The 22,910-nt window shown below is 36.4% G+C and overlaps 2 protein-coding genes across 2 annotated transcripts in view; one reads left to right on the top strand and one right to left on the bottom strand.

Moving 5' to 3' along the window:
• Positions 1–3,591: 3,591 nt before the first annotated feature.
• Positions 3,592–22,910, bottom strand: part of LOC121412995 (vacuolar protein sorting-associated protein 13A-like) — a 42,075-nt gene continuing 22,756 nt past the window's right edge. Inside the window, exons 25-36 of the mRNA XM_041605757.1 lie at positions 21,606–21,790; positions 13,884–14,012; positions 12,958–13,165; positions 11,866–12,030; positions 11,191–11,325; positions 9,696–9,859; positions 9,128–9,214; positions 8,339–8,493; positions 7,585–7,714; positions 5,710–5,793; positions 4,277–4,357; positions 3,592–3,792 (exon numbers count right to left, since the gene is read on the bottom strand). Of these exons, the coding sequence (XP_041461691.1) occupies positions 3,592–3,792; positions 4,277–4,357; positions 5,710–5,793; positions 7,585–7,714; positions 8,339–8,493; positions 9,128–9,214; positions 9,696–9,859; positions 11,191–11,325; positions 11,866–12,030; positions 12,958–13,165; positions 13,884–14,012; positions 21,606–21,790 (1,724 nt within the window). The remainder of the gene's footprint in view (positions 3,793–4,276; positions 4,358–5,709; positions 5,794–7,584; positions 7,715–8,338; positions 8,494–9,127; positions 9,215–9,695; positions 9,860–11,190; positions 11,326–11,865; positions 12,031–12,957; positions 13,166–13,883; positions 14,013–21,605; positions 21,791–22,910) is intronic.
• On the top strand, positions 16,329–18,629 carry LOC121414074 (insulin-like growth factor-binding protein complex acid labile subunit). Its single transcript, XM_041607129.1, has one exon. The coding sequence runs from the start codon at positions 16,329–16,331 to the stop codon at positions 18,627–18,629; it is 2,301 nt and encodes a 766-aa protein (XP_041463063.1).

The raw sequence follows: 22,910 nt of genomic DNA, 5'->3' as shown, positions 1-22,910 counted from the left end.
CATCATCATCATCATCATCATCACCACCACCACCTCCACCACCACCATCACCACCATCACCACCAGCACCACCATCATCACCACCACCACCACCACCATCATCATCCTCCTCATCACCACCACCATCATCATCATCACCGTCTTCATCATTATCATCATCTCCATCATCATCATCATCTCCATCATCATCATCATCACCATCATTGTCATCACCATCACCATCATCATCATCACCACCATCATTGTCATCACCGTCACCATCGTCATCATCACCATCATCAAGCCAATCTACCACTCACCTCTAAAGTATAGACAACATCATAGGGGAGGTAGTTATGTAGCGTGACCGGAGGGTAGAGGTTTAGGGTGTAACAGGGTGCATCCTCTAACCCCTCTGGACGAGGGATCTTCTCATCTTTCCTCTTCACCTGTTTGCAAATATTCAGAAGAGACCATTTAGGCCACCCATATATAATCAATGAAGTAACTGTAGATGTTAAAACCAAAGTATCCAAGATATAAAGAAACATCTTCAAACATCACTATACCTTCATCATGCTAACCCCTTGGATACTGGGCTCGCATATACATGGACTGGAGTCTATGGAAAACATGTGTTAAGGCAAAATCATTCAGTCTTCAATGGGTTAAAAGCAGCTGATGGTAGGCATTGGAAAAGGGGTAAACTTTTAGCCATGTATTATTTCTCAAGGGCGTATCATTTCACAGTACATCATATTTAAAGACCTTAGCTCCCTTCAACTTCACCCAAATACAGAAACAAAGATCATACAGTGTAAACCCTAATTCAAAATACTTAAGGCCTTGGTAGAATAAGAGAATTTGAATATTAATTTGAATTTTGAATTTAGAATAGAAAATCAAGAATCTACAATTTAATACCTAACAATGTATGATTTATACTTAATTCAAAACATGAAATTCACGATTTCTATTTTTCAAAATTCATAATCAATAATTCATTAGAATAATTAAAATTGGAAATGGAATTGGAATTATAAAAAGAAGACTTGTATCTCATTTTGGATGTTAATTTGAATGTGAATTTAAACATCTATTCAATTTTTGTTAAAGACTGACCTTGAAGTAAAATGGTGGAAGCGCTCCTCTCTTGCTGGAAGGACAAAGATATGACATCTCGGCTGGTTCTTGAAGGTCCCTCCAGAGAATAGGTTTCTCACTCACACCATACCTATGAACAATATGATCAAGTCTGAGATCATTTTATTGGTGTGAACAGGGCATGCATTTACATTGCATGTAGAAATGAAAGCTGTGAACCTATGAACAGCACATTCAAGTCTGAGATCATTTAATTGGTATGAATGAGGATGCATTTACATTGCGTGTACAAATGGAAGCTTTGAACCTATAACTGTACAGCACATTCAAGTCTGAGATCATTTAATCAGTATGAATGAGGATGCATTTACATGTATATTGCATGTACAAATGGAAACTGTGTACCTATAACAGCACATTCAAGTCTGAGATCATTTTATTGGTGTGAACAGGGCATGCATTTACATTGCATGTACATGTACAAATGGAAGCTTTGAAGCTCAGATTGGCAGACAGTCCATATTGAAACACATGCAGTGTATGTACATGTAAAGATAGAAGCAAAATTGATATATGATGTACATGGGTCACCAGGTATCAAAGTAGATTGTATAACCCTTATTCTTAAGTCCATGATTCTGTGATAAATTATGGGAAGCCCAAAATTTCAAAATTATATTTCTCTCTTTTTTATTTTAATTTGGTTCTTTCTTCCTGTTTTAATAATGAAGAGAACTATCTTTAATGCCTTCAATTTAATGTCTTTAGATGTAACTTGGATATCAAAATGTATCAATGACATGATGGAGAAGAGAATGACCAAATATGGGATTGCAAATTTTTATTCATAACTTGTTGGATATGAACCTTTTTTGTTTTTCTTATCACTGATAAAATCAAACTGAACTTATGGATGTACATGGAACTGCATAGAACAAAGTCACCCTAATACTATGATTCTTATATTAACATGAATATGTATGTTGCATGACTGAGGAGTAAATAACATACATCATGAAGTAAAATATGGAGGATGAAATTGTAAATTATGAAACACAAAAAGCACAACAGATGTAAAAAGAGAATACAGAAGCATAGATGAAAACAGTATATTGAAGATGAAAATCATATATCTTCGAAACACATTATGTGACAAAAGAATGTACAACAAAACTGAACAAAACTGTTCCCAGAGGCAGCCATCAAAACTATTATCATCCTTCTCTCCCTACTGTTTCCGTATCATCCTTCTCCGATGATGACTCCTCCTCCTCATCTTTATCGCTATCACCATCATCATCCCCCTCCTCATCATCATAATCATCATCATCATCAGGATCATCAAGAACATCAAGATCATTATTATCATCATCATCATCATCTTCATCATCATCATCATCAGGATTATCAAGAACATCAAGATCATCATTATCATCATCATCATCATCATCACCATCACCATCATCATCACCATCATCATCAGTTTTAACCCCGGTCAGCTGAACAAGCGTAGATGCCTGCATGGTTGGCAACAATGAACAGCTTGTCCATCGTCTCCTCTCAACACCCTCTACCTCCTCCTCATAATCATCTTCATAATCATCATCACCGAATCCATCAGCATGATCATCATCACAATCATCAACATCATCATCTTTACCATCATAAATTTCATCACCATCATCACAAACACCACAACCACCACCATCACCATCATCATCACCATCATCATCATCATCATCATCACCATCACCATCATCATCATCATCATCATCATCATCATCATCATCATCATCATCACCATCATCATCATCATCACCATCATCATCATCATCACCATCATCATCATCATCATCATCACCATCACCATCATCATCACCATCATCAGCATCACCATCACCATCATCATCATCATCACCATCATCATCATCACCATCACCATCACCATCATCATCATCATCATCATCATCATCACCATCACCATCATCATCATCATCATCATCATCATACTATTCGAATAAGAGTAGGGGAAACCCCGGTGTAGTGGTCCACCTGCATTCCCCCCAATCAGTTATATCGGGAGGAGAGACCTGCGGGTCATATTGATTCAGTTCGCTGTTCGCCTCCCAGGCACAGGTGACTCCAAACAAATAATAATAATCATCATCACCATCACCACCATCATCATCATCATCATCATCAACATCATCATCATACTATTCGTATAAGAGTAGGGGGAAACCCCGGTGTAGTGGTCCACCTGCATTCCCCCCAATCAGTTATATCGGGAGGAGAGACCTGCGGGTCATAGTGATTCAGTTCGCTTTTTGCCTCCCAGGCACAGGTGACTCCAAACAAATAATAATAATAATCATCATCACCATCACCATCATCATCATCACCATCATCACCATCATCATCATCATCACCATCATCATCACCATCATCATCATCATCATTATCACCACTATCATCACCACCACTATCATCACCATCATCATCACTGTCTTACCCCTGGTCAACTGGACAAGCATAAATGCCCGCATGGTAGGCGACAATGACCGGTATGTCCATCACCTCCTCAGGCTGGATGATGCCAAGACTGGTGAATTCTTCTTCGTCCAGCCCTGGTATGATAGCCCCATGGAGGGTCTGTAGATCAAGCTTCTTGTAGAACAGCTGCACTGCTACTAGACAGTGGTTGGCTACCTGCTCGGGGAAAGACAAATGAAAATATATAGAGAGATATAAAGAGACAGAAGCAGACAGAAAGAGAGAGGGGGTCAGATGGAGTGGGAACAGAAAAGGGGAGTGTGAGACAAAGAAAGAGAGAAAAATAAATGAAAATAAAATGCACAAAAAAATAGCAACTTGTGACTATTTGAGATATACATATAGGCTGGCATGTTGGAATTATTAAAAAAAAAACATTTGACAAATCAGCACAGCTAGAACTTTATGATATTATATTTGTGTAAGATAAAATCATTATACTGTGTTATTGGGGCCTGCCTACACATTTTGAGGATTTCCCCCCATTTTATATGTTGTTTTTTCTACCATAATTACATGTATATCACTTTATGGGTAAAGTACATATATACTGTTTTTAAAATGGAAATAAATTAAATGAAAGGAATAATAAGAATAATATGAACTGAAGTAAAGAATTTTGAAGAGGAATTAGACTTACCTGAAGGGGAGAACGGAGCTTGATTTTCTCTTTGCCGTGGCTGATATGAACTTCTCGTACAATCCCATAGACCTTATCAGACTGCTTAGTGGCAAAAAAACATGTTCCAAAGTCATTTCACAGAGTTAACCAATCACCACGTATAAGTTTATGATTGAAACAAAGTTGAGAACACAAAACTTTGGAGACTACATGTACAATGTATAGAATGGTGTTCTACAATGACTACATTAAAAAAAAAAATATATATATATATATATATATATATACTTCGGAATCTTGTGTGCATGTACATGAACTATTTTATTCTGCAGACAAAAGAATTGCTTTCAGATCATGTCTGAATAGAAAAATAAGGTCAGAAATTTTTTTTCTACAGAAAAATATAAAAAAAAACACATGGATATTATCTGTTAAAAATATCAATGAATAACAACGTCTCTAGAGGATTGAAATGTGCTATTAAACGAACAAAATAACATACTGCGAATATGAAGTACTAAATTTCTACCTGATGGTTGTTAGGGCTTGTACATGCTGCACAGAAACATTGTTAGGGCTAACATAGCACTAACAGTAGGCCCTGTCACGTATTTAGGATTGTGATGTCAAACGTTGATCAAGGATGTAAATAGCGTGTTGTTGTGACATTAGACCTCACTGTGATATTACCCATGGTGACGGGGCTATGTTAGTGCATCGTTAGAGCTAACAACATTTCTGAGCAGCCGGTACCGATTGGTATGGATTATGTCATGAAAAAATATCTGATTGTGATGAATGAGATGTACAAGTAAAGTAAACTAAATCTGTGGTAGCACGTACATTTGATATAATTATTTTTATTATATAAGAGAAAAGAATCTAATTTGATTTTTGTTTTAAACAAAAGACAGTGTGTTGCAGATAAGGGGCCTTATGGTAATGATTACATATAAGATAAATTGGTATAAACTACATGTACATTGTGTAAAAGACAAAATAGAAACAGAAATATAACTGTAGAAATATTGTACATTTAGTTTCTATAACATACATGTATAAACTTGCTATTGTTTATGTCAATTTCTTTTCTGCAAAGAAAGCAATAGTAGGTGGTGATGGAAAACACATGAAAAAAAAGTTATTAAGCTCATTTGGTTTAACATAGAATAACAGTACTGTTGAGGGGCACAAAAATTTCATCATTAACGGGGCATTAGCGGGGGTCGGGGTATTAAAGGGGCAGATCAAAGTTTTTTTTTTTAATGAGGGGGCACACAAAATTTGAAAAAAAATGTTCTAAATCAAAATCACATAAAGTGGTGCAATGGCACATTTCTGGGGAAGGGGGGGGGGGGTGGTCGCATGACTACTTTTGCCCCTCCCCTGGAACAAGGATTGCTTTATTAATAGAATGACTGTACATGGGGCATGCTGTTGATATTACTTGCCTGTGAGTTAGAAGGAGAGAGAGGATAGAGAGAAGTGCCGGCTACGGCAGGAATTAGATTAGTCAGAGAACGGAATCCATCAACCTAGTCGGGGGAAAAACAAACAGAAAGCAATTTTAAGGTAATGTTTTCAAGGGAGCATTTAATGGTAAAAAATGTAAATGCAGCAAATAATTATTTCATGATGATGCTTTTAAAATCAAGGTTAATTGCCACTATGCTAATTTAGATTTGTACATTGAAATCAACTTATCTCTGTGGAATCTTAGTTGAAAACTGATAATTCTGATGATAACACAAAAATGCAAATGATGTACAGTGTATTAATATTTCTTGGAAATATACCTGACATTTTATGGAAATCTGTGCTTATTATGCTCATTTCTCAACAATAAAACAAAATTTCCAGAGCCATTTGGCACATATTTTTAAATTTAATACATACATACACTTGGGTGGTCATTCTATTGGATTCTGTTGAACTCATTCATTTTGAAATCGTTATCACAACTGGTATTTATCTTGAATGAAGTGATATATTAGAGATGTAATTAAAAGAGAAATGATAAAGAAGATAAATCTGCCTTTTTTATAATAAATATTCATACACTGGAGCTTGAATAGAAAAACTAATCATAAGACCTACAATGTAGGCTATTATTAACTAGTATTCTATACTACATTGATGAAAAAACAGTGAGTAATGAATTTTTACTATATTTTGGCTATTCCATTTAAAAGAAAACAAGAGCTACTAAAGATATATGACAGGATGCAAACAAACTAAAGGCAAATGTTTTCATATCAGAAATTAATACAGAAACAAATTCATAAAAATAATAATAATTCAAAGTTGTTAAATTTGTTATCGCAATATATATATAAAAAATAAAGCTCAGTTCATGAGTTATGCTGTTTCCATAAGCTACTGTAAACATGCAAAGAATGTGAATGACATCATAAGTTAATATTACATGAACATAAACAAGACTTCAATGTATTTACACCCTGACTTACAACCACTAAGTAAAACATAGTCTGCAGGTACAGACCCTAATTTAAACGTTAATCAACAAGTGGGTCTTCATGCAAAGACTAGCACACATAAACTTGCTGTTTATAATCCTGGCTGAGCAAGGGGGCATTAGAATACAAGTCATTGTAACATATTGATATCAAAACAAGTTGACAATTACTTATAATTCTTTAATAGGGAAACTATATATTACAAGCTCTGCTTTTTGATAGTTTCTCCTTCACACCGTCATCTTATTGATTTATCTGTCTCAAATCTGAACGTTCAATTGTATAACATTGTATAACGTGTGGAGCGTTGTGGCCCAGTGGATTAGTCTTTGGACTTTGAAACAGAGGGTCGTGGGTTCGAATCCCAGCCATGGCGTAATTTCCTTCAGCAAGAAATTTATCCACATTGTGCTGCACTTGACCCAGGTGAGGTGAATGGGTACCCGGTAGGAAGAAATTCCTCGAATGCTCGAGCGCCCGATCAAGGTAGCCGTGCTAAAGCCGGGGTAATAATAGCAGGGCCCGCTGGGAGAACAGTTTTCGGAACTGAAGTGGCTACCCTGGGTAAATATGCCGCTACTATTATTATTATTATTATTAACATTTGTCTTATTTATTACGAATAATGGTGATGTATTGTATTATTTTATCATTAATGATTTACTGTCTTTTAATGGACGTTACATTGCATTTGATATTTTGTGAGATATGAAAAATAAACCCAACTAAAAACTGAATTGTAGGCTTTGTATTCAGACCCATTAACTTGAATGAAGGGTTTGCACAGCAGACTGAAGCAAAAATATGTTTTAACAGAAAAGTTAACATTGCCAATGACAGGTAGTATACCTCTAGTGTGACACCGTTTTGATTGACGTCCTGAGCACCGCTGTCTGTATCGTCAGCTGAGATGCAGGATACATGGGACTTGTCCTTGCAGTACTTTGAGGTTCTAACAAGGTCCTCCAAGTCATCAAGCCTACAAAACAAAAATCATTTGAAAGAGTGAACAAGTCATTATGAAGCAAAACTCATTATTGCAATGAGAAGATAACTTGATTAGATCTGGGCAACTTTTTATCTTATATTTTTTATCAGTCAGTCAGTCTGTCTGTCTGTTGTCTGTCTGTCTATCTATTTATTTATTATCATTTTTTTTGGGGGGGGCTACTTTTTGCAACCTACTGCATCAATCTGCAACATTGGATAAGCTTCAACTTAACAATGAATAAGGAGTTTCCAGGGCTCTCTTGATCACCCTGTGCCTCTGACCCCCTGTGTAAATTTTCCCTATTCAGCTCTTTGATTTTTAACTCAACTGAAATAATTCTAAAATACAGCCTTTCCTATAGTCCTCAAAATTTGCAGTTGTAACAGCCCACCCAAACAAAATCAACCATGGCAAGTAATTCATACGGTACACGCAGTTGTATAGAACAGGGGCCGCTGAACAGTTTTCAACTTGGGGGGGGGGCTGACCATGCAAAAAATCACAATCATATGGTCATTTTTACGTTCATGTACATGGTTTTGGGAAAAAGTGAACATATGTTCACAGTGGGAGATCCATGCGGTTGATGAAATGGGCGATCCAACAACTTACCCTTCTGTTTCTAGGGGATCGTCGGGCGTGGCTGCATCGGTGGTGTCAACACCGCGGGTCTCCTCTGGGGTGAGGGGTTGGTGGTTGGCTCGGCTTGGCGCAACGAGTCCCCCGTTGATGGGTACCAAGCTGATACCAACCGAATCGGCATTCTCCTACAAAGACATAATGGATGATGCAAAAACGTTGGAAATCCTAAAAATATATAAGATTTACATGCCACAATTTCTAGCTTAATTACTTGTAGATGCTCAAATTACAGGTTCAAAACTTTATAAGTGAATGAATAAATTGATTTATGTTAAAATCACTTTGATTGATGAATTGACTGAGAACATACCAAAGCCACCATTTGGTAATATGTTTCTCATAGCTACAAATTTGGTGGCATGTTAAGACTATTAATCGCTTGTAGTTATGGGACAAAAGCAAAACTGGGATGAGTAATGTAGAGAAGTGAATCGAAAGTAGCAGTGTCTCAATTCAACAAAGGTTTCCCATTTATCCTTACAATAACTTGCCTAAGGACAAAGTATCACACAGTTGTATAAAACTTGATTACATGGTAATTTTTTTAACACTTGATGACATGCTGTCATAACATACAATCAAGAACATGAATCAACTGCGCAATTAATCACGATTAAAGGCCCAAGCTATCTTCTAAAGCAAAATATTTTTGTGCCCACTTTTCTCAAAAATCTGCCACCAAATCAGTAAAAAAATTCAGCCCCTTCTCCGAATGGTTTGACTTCAAGGGTAGAGCATGATAAAATATGATATACTTACAATGAAAGATGAAGGCACTAGAAGTCTTGCATTCAGACCTGTTGTATTGACAATTTGAGTGGATGCTTCTTGTACATTTCGCATTATCTGTAAATTAAACAGTAACAATAACAATACTATCATCATCGCCACCACCAACAAAAGCACCACAAACATTACCATCATCATCATCACCACCACCACCATCATTATCATCATTATAATCATCATCAACATTGCCATCATCATCACAGTCATCACCACCACCATTATCATCATCATCATCATTACCATCGTCATCATCATCCTTACCACCACCACCTTCATCATCTTCACCATTCATCATCATCGCCATCATCATCATCATTGTCCCTACCACCTTCCCTCCATCACAATCATCCTCATCTTCACCATTCATCATTCTTATCATATTATCATTGTCATCATAATCATCATGATCACAATCATCATCATCATCATCACCACTATCATGATGATGATGATCATCATCATCATCATCATCTTTAACATCATTATTATCATCGTCACCATCACCACCAAATGTCTATCATCGGACTTCCTTTCTTACCTGTAACTGAGGTTCAGGAACTGTACTGAAAGCTTCAGCGAGGTCCTTGACGACTCCAAGCGAGACCGGGGTCACCGTGACTTGAAGCTTGTCCTGCGAGTTCAGGATGATGTAGTTGGCCATCACCTCCACATCAGTAACCTCTGTATCACTGTCTATTTCATCTATAATAATAATAATATAGGTATATTTACCCAGGGTAGCCACTTCAGTTTCGAAAACTGTTCTACCAGCAGGCCCAGCTATTACACCTGCTTTAGCTAGGCTACCTAGGCGCTCAAGCATTCAGGGAATTTCTTCCTACCGGGTACCCATTCACCTCACCTGTGTTGAGTGCAGCACAATGTGGATGAGTTTCTTGCTGAAGGAAATTATGCCATGGCTGGGATTCGAACCCATGACCCTCTGTTTCAAAGTCAGAAGACTAATCCCCTGGGCCACAACGCACCATCTATATCTATGGGATAAAGTGACTGTTCGATTACTCCTTCTTTGTTGATAAATATTACAACTACATGTACTAATAATTATAGCTGGATTTATAAAGCACTTTTAGCCCGAGAATACAAAGCATCGCTATCATCACCCCTGCTTTAGCTTTACTTTTAGAGCTGAGTTTAGAACTTGGTTATTTCTCTAACCTACAACCCTGTAGGATGAATAACTACTAACTTTGACACTCTGGCTAGGGACCAATTTTCCACAAAGGCTCTAATATATTTTGCCCTCATACATGTATCCTCATATTTCTTTGTCTCTGCCTCTACATATTTCACCTATCTCTGTCTTTATATCCTCTTCTCTTAATTGTCCATTTGTTTTTCATTTCTCTTTTAATATTTGCAACCATTTTATAAACCTTATTCTCTTTTAAACCCTCTATCTCTCTTCTCTTGATCTCCCATACCCCTCTCATTTATAATTGTCCTTTTGTATCTTCTTTCTTTTTCAATATATACATTCTTTCTCTAATAATTTTGCTTTTTTTCAGCTGATCACCCCTCTCCCCCTCCCACTATCTTTATATCTCTCTCCCTCCCCTCTTATTCTCTCTCTCTCTTTTTCTGCCACCATCTGTCAACCTAACATTTTATTTCTTACAAACCTCTTGGTTCAAGCTGGCTAGTGAGTTTGAGTTCCTTGTCGATGATGATATGCCACTATCACACTGTCCTGCACTCACTCCAACTGTCAATGCCAACTCCATTCTCCACCATCATTGGTTCCTTCAAGTTTTCTTCTTTCTCTCTCTATCCTACTTTCTCTCTCTATCTCTCTCTCTGCTAACCTTGTGTTTTTATTTCTTACAAACCTCTTGGTTCCGAGCTTGCTAGTGAATTTGAGTTCCTTGTTGACAATATCCCGCTATCACACTGTCCTGCACTCACTCCACAAGTCAAAGCCCACTCCATTATTCTACTTACATCTATTCCCTCAAGTATTCTTTCTCTCTCTATCTCTCTCTGCCAACCTTGTGTTTTTATTTCTTACAAACCTCTTGGTTCCGAGCTTGCTAGTGAGTTTGAGTTCCTTGTTGATGATGATATCCCGCTATCACACTGTCCTGTATTAACTCCACCCGACAAAGCCAACTCCATTCTCCTACCACCATCAGTTTCACTTCTCCCTCCTACAGGGTGACCAAAACAAAATCAACACAAATATGAAACTAAATGGTAGATGCGAGTTCCAACTTGTATGGCACAACATAAAAATGCAAGATAAATAGGTACAAGCTGAACATTTTTGAGGTGGTTGTATATGTATTTGATTTTGCCGAGTCCACCATAACAAGCATTTTAATTTATGAATATAGTATTTGCACAAAAAACAAAAATAATGACTTGAAATAACTATTCATGACTACATAAAAAATAAATCAAAGCTAAATAGCTTGTGAATATGAATATATTCTCTACATGCAGTTTGCAGAGTCTTACCTGAAAAGGTAAGAAAATCTTGCCTTAACATGAAAAACTGAGGTAAAGAGGAGAGGGGAAAGAAAGAAAAATACAGAATAACTGTTTGCAGAAATTGTTTAAAGAGAGAAAAGTCAAAGAACTGAAAGCAGTGCTAGTAGAAAAGAATGGGACTCCATTTGTCTATTCACAGGAATGCAATAGTTTTCACCATTTCCTTTCAATGCAGTGGATATTGTTTATATACAAACCTCCTGCAGCTTCTTCCTCTTCCTCAGAATCACTTGAAAAGATATCCCTGAAGATATTCTCCACCTTGTTGAAGAATCCTCCATCGTTCTCTTCATCCTCATCTTCGTTCTCTGACTTGCTCTCTTGCGGAGGGTTCCTGTCTTCATCCTGCGGGCTTGCAATGTCTGGGATAAAGTTTGAAAATAATTGTTCAGTAATACAATATCATATCATATTGAATGAAACACCAAAATCTGGCAAATTCCCCATAGGCTTATGTTCAAAGTTGCCATGCAATAATCAACCATTACGGTCTCCACATACTGTACACAAACAAAAGCGCAAAATGGACAACACCCACAATGAGCAATGCAATGAAAAATGACATCACAAAGAGCTAATTGTACTGTACATGATCAAAATGATCTTATGAAGAGGTGCCCCCCATGTACTACATGCAATTAAAAAAATTAGATCCATACTGTAGTTTTCTCAATCACTTTCCAGGGGATATTGATGATGATGATATTAAATTGGATGGATTTATCTAAAAAATAAAAGAAATAGCACTCATCGATGTTTCATGCAATGTTTGCCCTAACTCTCCAATAATAATTATATGTGCAATATTTGCTCCAACTTGTGATATGTGTGTGGTAAATCAATCCCATTCTGAGCCATGAACACAGTAAAAATTTATGACTCCCAATTGCCAAACCAAGAATATGCTATACATTCAAATTGTCAAATAACGACCTCTATGACACTTCACCTTGTAACCCCGGACCTGATTACACGTAAATCATCCTCACTTGCATACATGAAAAAATATTGAAAATTATTCCTCAAAAGGGTCATTGCAAGGAAAAGATATTTTGGAGCATAAAATGACCTCTTTGAACTTTGGCCTTGATACCAACAAAACCAATCAGATAATCGTCAATCCTACATGAAAGTGCAGACTTGGAACACTTGGAACAAGTTTGAAGTTGGTCTGTAAAGGATCTTTCACAAGAATGAAAGCAGAAAGGACAGACAGACATAATTAGAACCCCTCCCCCAAACTCTGGGTTGAGGCATACAAATCAGAAACAAATCTAATTGAAACTCACCACTGCTGAGGAAGCTACTACTGTAATGCCCATCCCACTCCAGTTCCGTCTCACTGGTCGTGTCGCTATCCGAGTCTGTCTCAGTCACAGGGTAGGAGCCTGGGGTGTGGACCAACTGGATGCCTCCATCAACACTGTCCTGTGGACCATCAGGACTACGATCACACATGCTGTAACACTTGATAGGGTGGCTCTCTGCCCGGGTAAGCTGTCATCAGAATAATTATCAGTTTTGTTATTATGACCATTATCCTTATGTATTGTACCAGCATGTAGCACTGCTCTGTTCTGTATCATTTGTTTTTCTATGTATTATAAAAGTCATTTATCTTTATATGATTATAATAAATTAAATGATAATACTAAAACTACTACTACTAATAATAATAATCATTATCATCATCATTATAACCATTATCAATGCCCTCACCAATTTCCTATTCTTCATAAGTACATCTCCAAGTACATGTATGTCATCATGATTATTATAATAGCATTTATCATCATTACAATTATCATCAATGCATCATAAATTTCTTAATACTAACCATTTCATGCACATACATCTAAGTCATGATGACAATAATCACAGAGCTGCCAACCTGAACAAGAACATTTCAGTATTTTTAAAGCTAAAAATCAGTATTTTGGTGAGGAAATCAGTATTTTCAAAGAAATACTATTATAGGACAGCACATAAAAATGAAACTTGAGAAATCAGTATTCTGCATCAAACCATCAGTATTCTTCTCATTTATCAGTACTAAATACAGAAAATCTGTACTACTTGGCAGCTCTGTAATCACCAATGCCATCATTATCATGATCAGTATCATCATTATCCTAATTATCATTTTCATCATCATCAAGAGTCATAAACAACATCATCGTTGTCACCCTCCTCATCACTATCATACATATTTCACCTTTGCAGTGACTTCCCATGCTCTATAATCTCCCTCTTTTTCCATAACCGGTTCAACGATGGGTTCCCACACTGAAAGCTTTTCATTGTAGGACATCATACCCATGTGCATCTCAGCCTCAGCTCTCAACTGAAATTTGAAAAAAAAAAGATATGGTAAGTGCCTTTAGTGCTGTAAACAATACCAAAACTATACGATAAAATTCACAAGATAGGTGGGCAAGTAATAAAATGGTACCTAGGTGTGATGGTACAGTTGCAAATCAGGGGGGAGGGCTCTGAAACTAAACCTTGATCTTAAACTCCATGTACCAGGTCCCTTGAACGACTCTGGGATAGACCATTGCTGAAAGTGCAATGCTCTGAATCGTGTTATAGCACATTTAGCAACAATAAAATACATCTGGAAAGAAGATACATGTATGTGTAGAAAAACACTATAAACGTATGGTGAATCATCAACCTATTAGAGATGGACATCGCTGCCTCGTCCTTTTCTTGATAGTTTCTAAATAAATCAAAACAACAAGGAAATACAGAAAATAGATGGCCATTTCATGGATTTAAAGATGCAAAGTGTGAAATTTCAGCAAGTTTTGGTAAAGGATATTTTTCAAAAATATATAGCCTACATGTACCCCTGCAATTTAACACGAAATGTCCATTTATTTATAGTGTTTAAATGTAAAAAAAAAAACATGACTCGAGCACAATCACAACATATCTTTGCATGATATTGCACATATTATGCAGTGTATACAGATATCCAAACAATTTGTGATTCTCTTTAGGATATTAAACCTAATTCATTTCATTGATTTTAATACAAACAGATATATCAGAGGACATTTCAGTTTGAGATAAAGCCAAGTAAAATGTATCTTGATTTTTTTTTTCTCAACACAGTTTAATCAATTACAATTAACGCTTACTCCGTAAATTGCAATTTCTGGGCCCTGTTGCATAGAAGTTACTATTACGGTAACTTTTCCCTCCAGTGATACATGTAACTACCATGGTAACGACAATCACCAGCCAATCAGAATCAGGAATTCCATGCAAGTTACCATTGCAAGGCAACCTACATGTATTTCATAAATACATTGTTTTTGTTCAAGGTTTTTTTTTGTTGATATGAAGCTATCAACGTAGATGTGTTTGCTTTGTCTTGATTTGGATTTCTGTTTGAATGCTAATGAATTTTAATATGTAATAAAAAGCCGAATTGAAACAGGGGAACTCTTAAATGAGAATTAATTATTTCATTGACGAGAGTGTCAATCATTAAGTGGCCCTCCTTGTTACAAGTTAATGAGTTTTGAGTGGTAATTAGTTTTCTTCTTTTGAAATGATTAAGAACTATTAAAGCCTGTTGTTTTACATGTTTATAATTGTAAATTTGTATATTAAAAGTTCCAGATGCATCATTGAAAGTTATCATTTCAATATTCAAGTCAAGTACAATGATGATGACAGTTTAATGATATCATTATAAATTACAGTTTATAATGATTATCATAGAATAGCAGTTTAGGTTCACAATGAATATATAAATCTGAGACCGCTTGCTAGGCTACATACGCCTCTCATCCTTAAAGAGAGTAGAATGAGAATTCACATTTGGCAAATGCCACATGTTTTGAGACTTATACCAGATGCAGGAAACAACTGAACTACTTTTGCGTTGAGTTGAACAGAAGACACTCAATCTCAGCACTATCTAAATGTCTCAATGAATCTCAACGAATGTATGAACACGATCAGATTCAACAGTACATTTAGACTTGACTTCTACGAGAAAATCCAAATGGTTGCAAACTTCATGATGAAACTGGTTTAAAGATCTGCCTTCATCTTTTGAGTTCATCAAGGGTTTTCCGGAATCATCACTGTGATATCTGAACCTAGGAATATGGCTACCAACCCGCTTCTCGTTGCTCTATGCTTTCATGTACATGTCGCACTGCTGGCAGGTGGGCAGAGTCTAACATCTCCTCATGCAGCTAGGTCTCAAGTGGTGGGCTCAGCTTCAACTTTGATATCTTACAGCAATCATACTAAATGCCATTTGAGGAACTCCAGTCTTGGTCTTATTGCTGATTGTGGCCATTTGAAATTAAGAGACATCCCTCAAGATTTGCCTACTGAAGTGCAAGCCCTTGACATGTCCTTTGATAAAGTAGAAGTGCTTTGGAACGAGTCTTTCCAGAATGTGCTTCATCTGGTAACTCTGAATATGGAACATAATCAACTGATGTTAATTGAAACCAAGGCCCTGTGGCCCTTGACAGAGCTCAGGAACCTCATATTGAACTCCAACAATCTGGTGACGTTGTCACCAATGCTCTTCATCAAAAACAGTTTTCTCACTAAACTGTTTCTCTATGATAATAAGCTCATCAATATCCCGTGTAAGGCATTAGCCTTCCTACCACGACTTACAAGTATGCATGTACAAAATAATAAAATTAAAAGACTCAACTTTGACGGCTGTTCAAAATGGTCTCACTTGTCAAAAATTTATGTTTTCAGTAATGAGGTTGTTGAAATTCACCAGAGGGACTTTCTACCACTGCAAAGCCTACCTCTATCTTATTTATTCATAAATGGAAATAAGATAAACATGTTCCCAAGAGAAGCCTTTTATCATTTGAACTCAATGCAAATGATAAATCTTGATTCAAATACCATCAATTCATTTGATATCCAACCATTTCTAGGTATGGATTTTATTGCAAAATTATCAGTAAAAGATGGGAAAATAAGGAGGCTTCTTCCACCTCAAAATGCAACAGACATAGTAGATCATCAGTATCCAACCATCATCAGTCTTGACATTGCCAACAACTTGATAGAAAGTGTTCCTCTAGATTCATTTTGGGGGTTTTCAAAGCTTCAGATTCTTAGCTTGGCTGGAAACAAAATCTTGATTATTGTGAACAAGTCATTTTGTCGGATGCAATCATTATTAGAACTTAATCTATCATCCAACAAAATTACGTTTTTGCCAAACAACACTTTTGCTTGTCTGTCCTGTTTGAAAATATTAAATCTGATGAACAACTTGTTACAGAGCATTTATCCCAAATCTTTCAATGGCTTGCCAAGGATTCAGTCAGTGCTCCTGTCACATAACTCTATAAAATATCTTAACAGAGGAAGGCAAGCATGGACACTTAGAACTCTTCAGTCAATTGATTTTTCCTTTAATGACATCACCTCCATTGGTAAATATTCATTCACCGGCCTTATAAATCTAAAAGATCTTAACTTATCTTACAATCAGATATATTATTTTGACCAAACTGCATTTGCTGAGCTATTCAAGTTATCAAGACTCCACCTCACAGATGAAAGGAAAATTTTCCTTGAAAAGACTTTCAAGCAACTGCATTCTTTGACCTTCTTAGATCTGTCAAATTCTCCAATCAAAATATCACGTTATCAGACTGAGCAATTCAGAAATTTGACTAGACTGCAAGAACTGCGAATGGAGATGACACAGTTAAGTAATACTGACTTATACAATAGTCAAAGAAACGAGTCATTATTCACTGGGTTATGCTCCTTAAAGAAACTCAAGCTAAAAGATAATTATCTGATGAACCTAGATAGAAGAGTTTTTCAAGCCCTGTCTAACCTCGACTATCTTGACATGACAAATTCCAGAATAAAAGTACTGAAGTCAGGGATTTTCAGTCCCCTCTCATCCCTTCAGATTTTGTGCCTTGGAAGTAATGAGCTGCAAAAGATTCCTGGTGACATATTCTATGGTCTCCACAAACTATCTGTGGTTAAGATCCAAAACAACAGAATTCATGACCTGGACCCAAGAACTTTTGCCCAGAACACTCGACTGGACATTCTCTATCTACCTGGAAATCAAATCACCAACATCAAACCAGGAACAGTACTCCCAAACAATTCTCAATTTAATTTGGATCTATCTAGGAACCCCCTCACATGCTCTTGCTCTTTGGCATGGTTCAGAAAATGGCTCGAGTCGAGCAACGTCAATTTTAAAAATGCCAACCAAGCAAAATGCTCTGGGACATCATTAAAGGGTCTTGCTGGTCAGCCAATCTTGTCATTTCATCCAGATGATCACTGTGGTATCAACATTGTTCTTATCCTGGTCCTCTCATTCTCTGGTGTTCTGGTTGGTATGATGGTCATTATTGCCTACAATAAACGATGGTGGTTAAACCATAAATTCTTCCTTCTTAAGCTGGCCGTCGTGGGTTACAAAGAAATGGCAGAAGAATTTAACGATGTCAACTACCGTCATCATCTCAACATCATGTTCCAGGAATCTGAGCAGGAATGGATAGATCAGGTCATGAAACCTGGCCTGGAGGCGAGGATGCCACATCTGCAGAACATAATCTTTGGAGATGAAGACCTTCATATAGGTATGTACTATATTAATGCAATCTTTGATGCTCTTGACAACAGCTTCAAGACAGTGTTGCTGCTAAGCAACGAGTCTATCAACAATGCCTGGACCATGACAAAGGTTCGCATGGCTCTAGAATACATCAACGATACAGGACTTGACAAGATCATCCTGATCTTTGTAGAGGACATCGAGGATGAGAACATGCCATACCTTGTCAGGTTGTTCTTGAGTAGGAACAAACCTTACATGCTGTGGACGGATGATGAAGATGGTCAGGAGCTGTTCTGGGCTCAGTTTGAGAAGAGCATGAGGGCAAATAAAGCTATCAATAATGCCATCCCTCTCTGAAGACGTTTGATCTCCATTGACCAAAAAAATTACGACTTCCTTTTGTTGCTGGGGATCATTTTAATAATAACAAAATAATATAGGATTTACATAGGGCACGTATCCACCTTGTTACATGTAGGTGCTCAAGGCACTCCTATATTATCCACGCTAAGCTAGTCTACCGATTTCGGTGCTCACAGCTTTTTGAGGAATTACTAAGTTGATGATGATGTCACTGTCCTTTTGTTGTCACTCCAGAGGCTATGGTCATCTTATTACTATCATCATAAATTAGCATATTGCGTGAAGCTACCTGGGGCCCATTGCAGAAAGAGTTGCGATCAAACACAACTCAAAAAATCTTGCACAACTTGATTTTCAGTCAATGAAGCACCCCTATTTGGGACTTGAGCTTGATATTTTGACTTGCGTTTAAACGTAACTCTTTCTGCAACAGGCCCCTGTACACACATTACACACATAGGCCTCCAAAAACCATTAGTGATGATAAAATAAAGATTGTACATCATACTTCTGGAAATCAATGCTTTGTAAAATGACTCAATTTCATAACAGGGAAATATGTGCCTTCAAATCCATAAGAGAAGGTAAGCATAATTAAAGGTCAAGTCCACCTCAGAAAAATGTTGATTTGAATCAATAGAGAAAAATCAGACAAGCACAATGCTGAAAATTTCATCAAAATTGGATGTAAAATAAGAAAGTTGTGACATTTCAAAGTTTCGCTTATTTTCAACAAAATGATAGTTATATGAATGAGCCAGTTACATCCAAATGAGAGAGTGGATGATGTCACTCACTCACTATTTCTTTTGTTTTTTATTGTTTGAATTATACAATATTTCAATTTTTACGAATTTGACGATTAGGACCTCCTTGCCTGAAGCACAAAAAGTTAAAATAATGGAATTCCACATGTTCAGGGCGGAATGAACTTCATTTCACATGACAATGACGAGAAAATCAAAATATTTCATATTTCATATAATAAAATACAGAAGAAATAGTGAGTGATGTCATCAACTCTCTCATTTGGATGTAACTGGCTCGTTCATATAACTATTTTGTTGAAAATAAGCGAAAATCTAAAATATCATAACTTTCTTATTTTGCATCCGATTTTGATGAAATTTTCAGTGTTATGCTTGTTGAATTTTTCTCTTTTTATTCAAATCAAGTTTTTGTTGGGGTGGACATGTCCTTTAATAAATTTCAGCTCTAACAACACTCTATCATTCTTATGTGTACAAACATGTCCAATTTTTGGTTCTTTGCGTACACTACATGTATGCTTAGTTAGTATATTTGCATCATTTCTCTCCGATTAACAATGCCTTGAATTGAAGGTAGAGAGTAAAGAGCATACTGCAAAACTTTGGCAAAAGGAAGTAAGTGACACATCAGTCAAATTTGAGTTATTGTTGTTTCTGAAATACCCTTTGTATGTTGCACGTTCAGGCAAACTTTGGGGAAGAAACGATCGTTGTATGGAAAGATATTGAAGAAAATATGCTTTTAAATTGCATTGATGTGTATGCAAATGACAAACACACATTGCTAATTTACAACAAATGATACTTTTGTAACTTCTTTCCTTTTGCCAAAGTACAGCAGCATAGTGTAACGTGCAATTAATAATTAAATATTCTGTAAATACATGTTGTTGAACATACACAATAGGTGAAAAACAAATGAAAAAAGAAATCATTTACTCGCTGAATGAATGTGTCATTATGTAGATATTCCCTGCATTTTTCAAATAAAGGTATGCAAAGAACATTACAAAATAACTACACTGTATATTAAAGATATCCTGTACATTGTACTATTGTTAGAATTAAACGCAACTCTTATGAACAGCTGGAGTATGGTAAGCCCAGTGTGTGTGTCTCAACTGCTTTAGCTTAAGATATCTTTGCAGATGTTATCAAGTTTATTTTAGGGTACAGGTATACCAAAATGTGGCCATAAAAAAAAAACTAAGTGACACCTAGCTATATAAATATTTTTTTTTATTTTTGTCCATTAGAAGTACATTTGTGGTATAAATGCTGCAAAGTCTCAAGTGGATATTGACAAGTATGTTTAATATCATTCTATTTAATATGTACACATTGCAAGACTACAATGTCAAAATGTTGCATTCAGGGTAAAGAAACAGGTACTATTTGAACAGTTCATGACTCCAGCTGAAGCTTATCAAAGTGAATGTGACATATCATCTTCAATGTTTCATACAGTATTAAGTGTAGAAAATTCAGTATATTGGGGGATGAAAAGCACATTGGGATCTCTTTCAGTTTTAAAATGTATATTGGGTGATTTCAAGTTCGGTGTTGGGGTCGAAAGCGTAAAAAGGCCGCTGAACCAAGCTCAAACACCGAGATGGGTTTAGAGGAATGATACCGATTGCTTTATCGATAGCACATGACATCACGCCTCTGCGCTGCACCGCTAAATCATCTCAACTTCACGCAAAAGTCTTGCCGACGAAAATGAAATCGGAGAGAAATGCATCAAATTCTCATCGCACAGAATATCAATGCTTTCATTAATTCAAGAACTCGAAAGAGTGAACATTATTCTTCATCAAAATATATAAAGCTCAAATAATTTGTACTCATCTTAACTGTAAAAGCTAATTATTTATGGGATGTTTCATTGTGTTTGCCACCTGTTCACGAGCTTGAGAGTGCCAACACCAACACCGAACTTGAAATCATGATTTTCACAATCCCTGGGGGGTTGGTGAATGGGAAAATTGCACGTAGATCGTCAACACCAGCCGCAGTGCTGGGTTCAGCAGACGACACTCAACACCAGTCTTCAACACGAACTGCCGGAAATATGTCATATTTTCCTAAGTCAATCCCAACACCAGCCTGATTTCAAGTACGGTGTTGTGGCTGGTGTTGTCACAACACCAACAGCAGATTTCAACACCGTACTTGAAATCACCCATCATGTTCTTACATTGAATGACCAGTCAATGATTGAGGCATGGAACCCACAGCTCAGCCTCAGCAGGGCCACATGGTCCAGGGCTTCTTCAAGCTCCATGTATGCTTCAAACCTGGGAAGCTGGACGGTAAGCTTCTGCCTTGGTGTGGTGGTGGGTTCAGTAGGCGGGGCAAAGTCAACCATGTTCTTCATACTCCCTGCAAGGAATATCGGGATTAAAAAAAAAGGTGTGATTTTTCAAAGAAAAACATAATGTCTAATAATTATAATCATTAGTTTCATCTTTAAATTATGGCATTCTTACTTGGGGAAGTCCTGCAAATATCTATTTAGAGAATTTACATAAACTTCAAAAGCGTGATGTCAGAATTTTTATGCCCATTCTTATCCTATTTTTCATTCACTTAAAATTATAAATATTAATGATATGTACAAGTATGAAATGGGACTTTTTATGCATCTATGTTCTAAAGGACTATTACCACTGTTTTTGTTGAACAGTTTTAAAATTAAATTATAATATTCATGAATACCCTACTAGAAATGCTGCAAACTTCCACTTTCCTAAAATAAGAACTTGCCTTTCTCATAAATCTATTTTCTTTCGTGGACCACTACTTTGGAATTCTTTGCCGGTTAATTTCAAAACATCTTGTTCATTTAATATTTTCATGATAACTTAACAGAAATAACTTCAGAGATTTCATAACTGATAATTAAACCTGTTTGTAAATATTTTTTTGTATATAATCGAAATCTTACCACTTGTGTCTCTATGCCTTTGTAATGTCTTTAAATTGATTTTAATATAGTTTGTAAACTTTTGATATTGTAAATAATTGTTATTTTTTGTAAAGTAAGTTGGGTTGGTCGTTTTATAAGGATATTTTTTTTTTCCTTTTTGGCTGCTTCCCTCTCAATGCTTTTTTTAAATCTTCTATGTCTTTGATGTTATGTAAACTTTGTTCCCATTCTTTTATCACAATTATGTTCATGTTATGCAGAGAGCAAAATAAACTTGAATTGAACCTCTTACTCGGGCTCTGTTACAGATACATAGATTTCTCTACGGCACTTATTTCAAAACTCTAATGTCTCTGACTCATTGGAATACCAATGAGAAATATGTTTCATAGTATTTTGTGAAAACCAATGGAAGACAAAGTCATGCATACTGCAGCACCTGAGCACTCCATACAAAAAGGGCCCTGTAATATGAAGATATGTAATCAAAGGGGAAGCTCACCATGATAATAAAATATTTCAAAAATAGCAGAAAGTAATTAAAAAAAAAATTGTTGAAGGTTTGAGGAAAAT

This window comes from Lytechinus variegatus, chromosome 4 (genome assembly GCF_018143015.1).
Source record: "Lytechinus variegatus isolate NC3 chromosome 4, Lvar_3.0, whole genome shotgun sequence".
In the NCBI taxonomy this organism is placed as follows: domain Eukaryota; kingdom Metazoa; phylum Echinodermata; class Echinoidea; order Temnopleuroida; family Toxopneustidae; genus Lytechinus; species Lytechinus variegatus.
Note: the sequence above shows the minus strand (reverse complement) of the source record. Positions and strands in the feature narration are given on the sequence as shown.